The 8,648-nt window shown below is 30.3% G+C and overlaps 1 protein-coding gene across 4 annotated transcripts; it reads right to left on the bottom strand.

Moving 5' to 3' along the window:
- Positions 1–4,110: 4,110 nt before the first annotated feature.
- LOC100788811 (phytolongin Phyl1.1) lies at positions 4,111–8,369 on the bottom strand. Of its 4 annotated transcripts, none has more exons than XM_041015139.1 (4): positions 8,167–8,369; positions 7,883–7,914; positions 6,516–7,578; positions 4,111–4,400 (listed from the first exon to the last, which is right to left on the bottom strand). In XM_041015139.1, exons 3-4 carry the CDS (start codon positions 7,313–7,315, stop codon positions 4,292–4,294), a joined length of 909 nt encoding a protein of 302 aa, XP_040871073.1. In that variant the 5' UTR covers positions 7,316–7,578; positions 7,883–7,914; positions 8,167–8,369; the 3' UTR covers positions 4,111–4,291. The 4 variants fall into 4 exon arrangements, with proteins under 4 accessions (XP_040871073.1, XP_040871075.1, XP_040871074.1 ...); XM_041015141.1 differs by having other exon boundaries at positions 6,572–7,578; XM_041015140.1 differs by lacking the exon at positions 7,883–7,914.
- Between the last annotated feature and the right edge of the window lie 279 nt (positions 8,370–8,648).

The raw sequence follows: 8,648 nt of genomic DNA, 5'->3' as shown, positions 1-8,648 counted from the left end.
ACATCAATTTTTTTAAAGAAAATCGATGTTATCACCTGGTTAACATCAGTTTTATAAATAACCGATGTTAACAATCTCATGTTAACATCGGTTTTGAAAAAATCGATGTTAATCAATTGACGTTAACATTGATTTTTTAATAACCGATGTTAACGATCTCATGTTAACATCGATTTTTTCAAAATCAATGTTACTTAACTCAAATTATTTACGAAAATGCCATCGTGCTGTTGTTAACATCGGTTTTTTCAATAATCGATGTTAACCGTGCGATGTTAAATTTATAAATTCTAGTAGTGTTATCATAAACTAAACTATTATCGAAATTACTTTTACAAAAATTGTTAAAATGGATATTACTATAGGAATTATTATCACTATTTTCATCAATATTTAGACAATTATCTTAAGTTAAAAATTATAGTTGCTTTTTTTATTAAAAAAAATTTACAATCCAAAATGAATTATACGTCTCATACTTAAACATTTATTTATTAATGTAATCACTAATGAAAATTATTGCTTGATAGGTATAGATTCTTTTAAAAAATTATTTACAATTTTCACACCATCATTTTCCATTAAATAAGTGTTTAAGGTAGGTTAACCAACCAGTAAGTTACTAAAAATTATAGTGAAATTATATTAAATAACAAGTGAATGGTTTAACCATTTTAAAACTATATAGTTTGAGCTATTTAGTAATTTTATAATTTTTTAGCTTATAAGTTAGTTAAGTTAACAAAATTAAGTAATGCATTATTTGATTTTGTGATTTAGATCCTAAAATTAACTTATTTAAAATCTATTTTTTTATATGTTCTTCAATGAATAAAAATACACTTTATTTTTTAGAGCATTAATTCCTAGAACTGCACGTAACATTTTTTTAAAAAAAGAAATGAAATTTTTAAAATAAATTAAGCAAAATACTATCATAATATAGAATGAAGGACCTTATTTTAAGAACAAAATAACTATTAATAATCTTAATAGGTTAATATTATTAAGCAATTACTAATGTTTTTATATTTAAAAAACCAATAAGAAGTAAAAAATAGTTTTTAGACCTCAATTGGGAGTATATTGAGAGACTGTCTTCTGACTTGTCTGGTTACTAAAGGAGTTCAATGCCCTACTACGTGCCCTTTTGGTAAAACAATTGGCACACTTTCTTTGGCTGTAACACTGCTCTGATCAAGGTAATTTTGTTACTGCTCTCTCATCCTACCATGCATGAGTTCCATCCATCCAAGAAGTCGAGGCTGCTGCTCTTCTCAAAGCCATCTGCTGGACAAATTGGCTTAGGCCTACAAAATGTTGGTTTTGAAGTCGACTGCAAACAAGTGTATGATAATATGAAATCTTCATCATCTTGGTCCATTACTGATACGTGATCCATTATTTCCATGCGTAAACAGAAACTGAGCTTAGTTTACAACTCATCTATGAGTTTAGTTCGCATATAAGTCAATCTAGTTACTCACTCGTTAATTCGAGCGTCTTGATTCTATGCTAGTCCCATACATTTTATGATGTTTTTTTTATTGTATTTGTGTTGTTCTTTTTAATGAAATGAGATAATCATCTTGCATTAAAAAAAATAAAAAAAAATACCTCAATTGATGGCTTCTCCGCTTTAAGATTAGACCAGCACTATATAAAAATCAAACTAGTTATAATTTCTTTAAAAAGTGCAAAAAACTGACCGAACTTCTTTTTAATTTTTATTTTAAAACATTTATCTTCACAAAAGTGTTTTTTTTTCTATACAGAAGTTCTTCACGCAGGTAAATGAACACGTACTGTATGATTTGAGACTAATATGATGATCTCCTTGAAAAGAAAAGATCTGTTTATTATTATAAAATTTGTCGGAAAGACATGATACTAATTAACGCTTCGCTTGTGAATTTGCTTAGATTCTTATTATAAATATAAATAAAATCTGTAAGGCATGCTGGAAACCTGGAACCCAGTTTCAAAGTCCAACATTCACAGTCCAAAGCACAATCTGGAATTTACGTGGCATGTCCTCAGATTTTCTTTCTTCGTTAGATAAAATTGAAAATTTTAATATAGATTGTAGGTTTATATTAACATTATATAATAATAATATTATATTAATAAACCATTTCATTAGTATAAAATAAATGTATATTATTAGTATATTAAATATTAAGATATTACATTATATTGATATAAGTTTATACTTTTATATTAGCAATATAAATTTTGTTAAATAAAAGTTACATTGATAAAAGAAAATTTGACATTTTTCCATTAATAACTAACTTTTTTCAATGAAATGTAATATATATTTGATATTGATTTTTAAAGTTACGCGGTCTTAAAAAAAAACAAATTAGATTAAAAGTACTTATAGAAGAGAAAGGATAACTTTATGGAGATAAGTAAAAGAGAAGGCAAGATAGCTTTATGGAGATACAAATTTTGACACCAATATTATAATTAGAAACAATCTGGAACTTTTTATTAGTCACATTTGTAAATACAATTTCTTCTAGAACTTTTGGCATGAATATTGTTCAAGATGCAACCAAAGAATTGATACAAATTATATAATATATTGCATTTTATTTTATTAGTTCATCGATCTCTTTCACTTTTAAATGAAGAGATGTCAAGTGAAGTATGGCCCGAAAATAAAGTCTCTTATGATCAATTGAAAAGGATGAAGATGAAACAGCAAAACTTAATGTTGAGACAAAGGAATGCATATATATACCTTAGTTAACCAAGAAATGAATTTGGCTTCAAACTATGAGATCATGCAAAGAAGAAAATTGTTTCAAGCAGTGGTATTTTTCGACAAAAAAATGGTTTATGATATTCAGCAATTTGAGAAGCCAAAGTTTAAAGTAACAGACCCCCCAAGTCCTATAGTGATAAATAATTCAAAAGGAGAATTTCCTTAAAGAGACTTATGTCAATTGATGCAGCCTCCTCAAACCAAGTAACATGTCAAATGAGGCATCCACCTTGGACAATGCAAGCACAAAAGAATGCTGACTTATTAGATGGAACATGAACCTCAAGTGATTAAGACGATCAACAAGGGACAAACAGCAAATAAATTTAGTCCAAAATTTAGGAATTAAAAACTTAATTAAGCCTAATTTCTATTATTAGAGGAATGTGAGACCACAATCAAATTTTATAAACAGTAGTTTTTTTAAGTAACTATTGTTTAAGAAAAAAAATATATACCCACCAAAAATTTATCTCAGATTCTACCGTTATTGATGCTCAAAGGTTTGGCCCCCAGCTCTACTTGTCTCTGTTTAAAGACTAGTATTTTTATTTTTTTTTGCTACATCTATTATTTTTAAGACTAGTATTATTTGTACATATATAAATAATTTCACCAAGATTAGATACCTAAATTATTAAATGTGACAGGTGTCTTAGCGATTGCGTTGGTTCTTCATGCAATCAACTCAACATTGAAATGGTAAAACCAAAAGTACATAAAGCTACGAGGCATCAAACTTATTTCAGCAAATTGACTATGTCTTTAGAGAGAATCGGTCAACAAAATAAATTATCCAGAGACGTTTCATCCAATTCATTAAACAAAAAGAAAAGAAGATTTCAAAGATTTCGCCGATTATAAAAGCATGTTACCAACTATTGTCACAGATACAACCGTTTTTAAAAATTTTAATATAAAAAAATAATTAACAGAGTTTTCAATGTTTTTTTATTTTATCGTATTTCACATTTTATAATCAAGAAAAATTTATTTCTAACATTTGTTTCTTCAATCGAAATCTGTTCTACAAACTCTTTTTTTTCTTTCAATTTTATCATTGCAAATTATTATAAATACAAAATATAATCAAATATGTGCAACACAGACATCACATCTACAACTCTTTGTATTCATAACTCTGTTTCTACAATATCTATGCAATTTCATAACAAATTCCACTAATATTATTTTTAAGGGTGTTCTCAATTAAAAAGTATTTGGTGAGTTTTAAGTAAATTTGAAACAAATAACAAAATTGTGAGAAGAAAATAAAACATAATAAAGTAAAGGATAAAAAGTACATTTTTGTACATGACACTATCCTTGAGCTTTTATGAACCAATTCAATTTATTGATGTCATGATCATGAAAATGATAACATTTATTCTCTGACTGGTTACAGACTTGTAATCTCAGAATCCTTGAATCCTTCTTACGTTAGACACAACATACCATCAAAAACACCAAAAGAATATTTTAACTTGTAATTCAAAATTCACAAGTAATCAGACTTCTTCATAGGCATAACAACTTTGCCAAAAGAAAAGACAGACAGTCACATAAGAAGAGCAAGGTTTTGCTGACGTATTTGACCATGCCAACACACTGTTTTCTTCTGATGAAACTGGTAAAAGAAATGGTAAATGTAAAATGTTAATCCACCCTATAAATTCTGTCATTTGCATACATGACAATAATCACGGTATATATGGACAATACCAATCAAATCCTTCAACAAATCGGTTCAACTTTATGTGGTAAATTATGATCTAATCTATGGGGCTCTTCCTAGAATTGATGGCACAATAATTTGGTTCAACTTTTTGTGGTAAATTTTGATTCAATCTATGGGGTATTCTTTGAATTGATGGCACCTTTATTTATTTATTTTTACATGGAATCGTTTTACTACAGAGAAGAGGTAAGAACAAAAAACCATGTGAAGATCAAATGAAAAAAAAAAAAAAAACATTTCACATCAGAGCTACAAATAGGTTTGAAATTTCTGCTTGATGATAAAATCCAAATAGAGCTTCAAATCAAGAGCCAGCTATGCTCTTTAAGAATCAATCAAATGAAGGGGTAATGGCACAAGCAACAAGTTTAGCATTATCAAGAAAGGTTTAGCTGAGGTGAAAATATAAATTTCTCAACTACACAAGCAAGTTGATCCACCCAACTACAACAAAGAAGCTACAAAAGTGGTGTGTGTGTGTGTGTGTTATTGAAGAAAAAAAAAACAAGGAAAAAGAAACAGTGTTTTGCAAGTTTATCACTCAAGCAAGCATATTATGAGCGAGCCAGTACTGGCTGAGAAAGACCAATAGTCCATCTTTTATATGGGTTGAGGTTTCAAAACTACCTAACATACAATGCTTTTAGTATTGGTTTAGGACTTAAAATGCAGTTCTTTTATGCCTTTTACTAACCTTGATAGCAAGGTTATTAATAGCATATTCATTCCTTTGTTTCTTGATGTAGAGATTAGCATCAACTGCTAAGATTCTAAGATTGAATTTAAACTTGCTTTTCACTTTGCTAAACTAGCCTGGATTCTAGGCAGACAATCACAATCTCAGTATACATGGGAAAATACTCAACATACACTTGCTTTCTCTTCCTTCTCATTTTTAATGCATTTTCTTATCTCTTCTTTTTCTATAACATCACCAATCACACCTATCATTCTCTTTCTCTACCTTTCTTCTTTTATCTCTCTTTTTTCCACCTCAATCCAGCCCATTTTGGGGTGGACATTTATCATTGCTCTTATACATGCTGCAACTTTAGAGATTCTTGCCTAGGGCGGTAGTGTGAAAATTCTAAATCATGTTCTTTGTTCAAGCCAAATGTCTTCAATGATCAGCAAGTTACAGTTAACTGCTAAGCATATTTCATATGCCTTTAATGGAGGAGCTCCTTGTACAGTGAATAGATAAACCAGGAACAACTCTTTCTACTCTTTTTTTTTTTTTTGCAGAAGAGAAATGCTAGTAGCACACTTCCTAATACTCTTTTAAAGACACTCCATACTATTCGACAAAACTTATATAAAACTCACTTAATGTTGTGGAACATGCTATCTTGAATAATTCATTAGTTTGAAAATATTATTTTAAAATTCACATAGCTACATTTCTATGGTATACTTAATGATTTATAATTCTACATACTTTCTTTTAACTTCTGATGTATGGTTTTTGGTTCTCCAAACTCAATTACTTTAGACATATACCTTAAAAGTATATATTTTATGAGCAACAATATCTATGCTATAAGAGGTGGTCAAAACATACCTAAAGAATTTTGGTGGCATAATTATTCTACATATACAACTTGAGATTTGAGAATATTCGTCATCTCTATATTAGAAAATAATTATCTATTTAGAAAAAAATCTATAGAAACAGGCCAATCAAGAACCTTTAAAATCTTCCCAAAATTCATATACAAGTACAGATGTCTAAAAGTAATGAAACTGTACAGTAGACTTTATAAAGTAAAATGCCTATATATGGGTGACAAGAAGCACGTGCCTGCAAATAGCACTAAAGATCTAATCAACATGACCAGTATGTAACTTCCATTTACATGCCCCATCAAAGAAACCAATTTCTGTTGCTGATCAGATCATGCATGGAAAATCTCAAGTTCCAAATATGATAGTGATTCAATTTCAGAGTCACACAAGAAGTTTGAATTCTATCGAATGCAGGATATACCATGACATATTACTAACCAGATGATAAATAGTAATATACACACAGCTGCATCAATAGCTAGAACAATGCGTACTTGGCGCCACCATTTCTTACGAATGTTTTGAGGGGCTGATCTCATCCTCATTGAACCCATATCCTTTTGCAAAGAGACTGATGCACCAGCACCACCTTGGCTTACACCATCCAGATTGCATGAATCAACCCTTGCTCCTCTATCTGTAGATTTCTGATGCTCCTCCAACTCAACATCTCTCATAGCAATGACATGATCTTTTACTTTCTTCTTATCTGGCTTGTTAGATTTTCCCAATAATGGGGCTTTTGTTGAACTAGCACCTTCAATTTGTCCATTCAAATTACTTGGTGATGGAGACAGATCCACTTGAAAAGACAAGGAAGTTTCATCTCTCCAATTACTACCACCATGTGAAACACTCTCCAATGAAGTGATCAGACCACGAATGACAGGAACCAGTTTTTCCTGAATGTAAATTGAATTCATGTTTGGCAAAATTCCTCTTGAACCTTTTCTAGCTAGCTTTTTAAATTCATCTCGAACATGCTCCAGAAACCAAAGAACAACCGGGTTACCAAGACCTTTATCAACAATTGTGAAGTAAACATACCCATCTTCCATAAAAAACCCAAAAGTTCTTTTACCTATTGTCTCAAAATACCACCTGTGGAAAGGAGGAGCCCTCTCCAAGCACAAGACTGCAACTTTCTCAACTTCTTGGTCTCCACCACCATACACATACAGGACATTGTTACCCTTAGAAACACAGCAGTAATAAACTTTATTTTGAATTGAATCCATCGAAAATCAGTAAACAATAACCCTGATCAGATTTCAACCAAACTCCTCTACAATCCCAGGCCAACAAATCAGAAAAGTTACACCAAATTTTCTTTTCTCTTGTTCTGTATCTCAAATGTTAACTTCACTGAATACCAATATCCTATTATTGTAAAATCAAACCGAAGTCTTCATCATCTTTCATCCCAACCGAAGAACACAAGCAGTCAAGAGACAAAAACCAAGCAAAGTGCAAGAAATTCGCCAGCTATGAAGTCAAAAACCTGCAGGGAACACCAAAACGAACCTTCAGCATCTGATTAGTGAGATGAACAAACACAGATATTCTTTTATTCAAGGAATAACCGCTGATAAAGCAATAACACTAAGCAACAGGCAAAATCAAACAAAAAATAAAACCCATCAATTAAATTCTCAGATAACCTAACCCCATTAAATCTTTGAACCGAACAAGATAACAAACCCCCGGATCACAAAGTCTACCACACCAATAATCCAAAAACAAAAATGAATAAAAATAAAAATAGAAACTTTAAATCTACTCTGACAAAGACAGAGGTTTTGTACCTTAAAGGGTAGTAGCATTCACTCAACATCATCTGAAAAGAGGTTAAAAAAACAACTCAAAATCTCCAACTGAAGTCAAAGATCCACAGCTTAAGCAAGTTGAAATTTTCAAAATAATAATAAAATGACAACCCTATTTGTTTGCCCAAGAATGGGGTTATAAATCAAGCTGAACTAGCACCAGTTCCAATTAGTTTTTTTTTTTTGTTTTTTTGGGCAAATTTCATTTCAAGAGTTTCAAAATTTTAAGCTTTTCCAAAATTGAAAGCAAGGAAAGAACATACCTGATGGTGTTGCATGTGTGGTTGTTGGGGATGAGATGAGACTGATTCATAAGAAAGTAAGAGAAAGAAAGAATAACAGTGTGAGAGGGAAGAACAAATTACAGAAAGACGAAAATGCCACGGACAGGGCAGGCACAACACAACACAACCCAAATCGTGTAATGTGTGAATCTTAACATGCAATGTTTTGTGCTTTTGGTTTTACTTTCAAATTTTATTTATATACAGTATATTGGTAGCTGGCAACGAATGATAATATATGATATTCTTTTGGATTTGGCTTCCATAACAACAGTTTATTCAAAATTTAATAATTTAAACTTACTATTTTATAATGTTTGTTTTATTCGAATGTATCTCTGGTCATGATTTTAATTATTTTTAATTAATGATTATTTGTATACCTTTTTAAAACGTATTCTGCATTTTTTAAAAGTCAAATATAATATTTAGTTCCCTTAAAAAAATAATGTGTTATTTAG

The sequence above is a fragment of the Glycine max genome, chromosome 4 (assembly GCF_000004515.6).
Source record: "Glycine max cultivar Williams 82 chromosome 4, Glycine_max_v4.0, whole genome shotgun sequence".
Lineage (NCBI taxonomy): Eukaryota > Viridiplantae > Streptophyta > Magnoliopsida > Fabales > Fabaceae > Glycine > Glycine max.
This window is presented reverse-complemented; position numbering and strand designations above follow the sequence as displayed.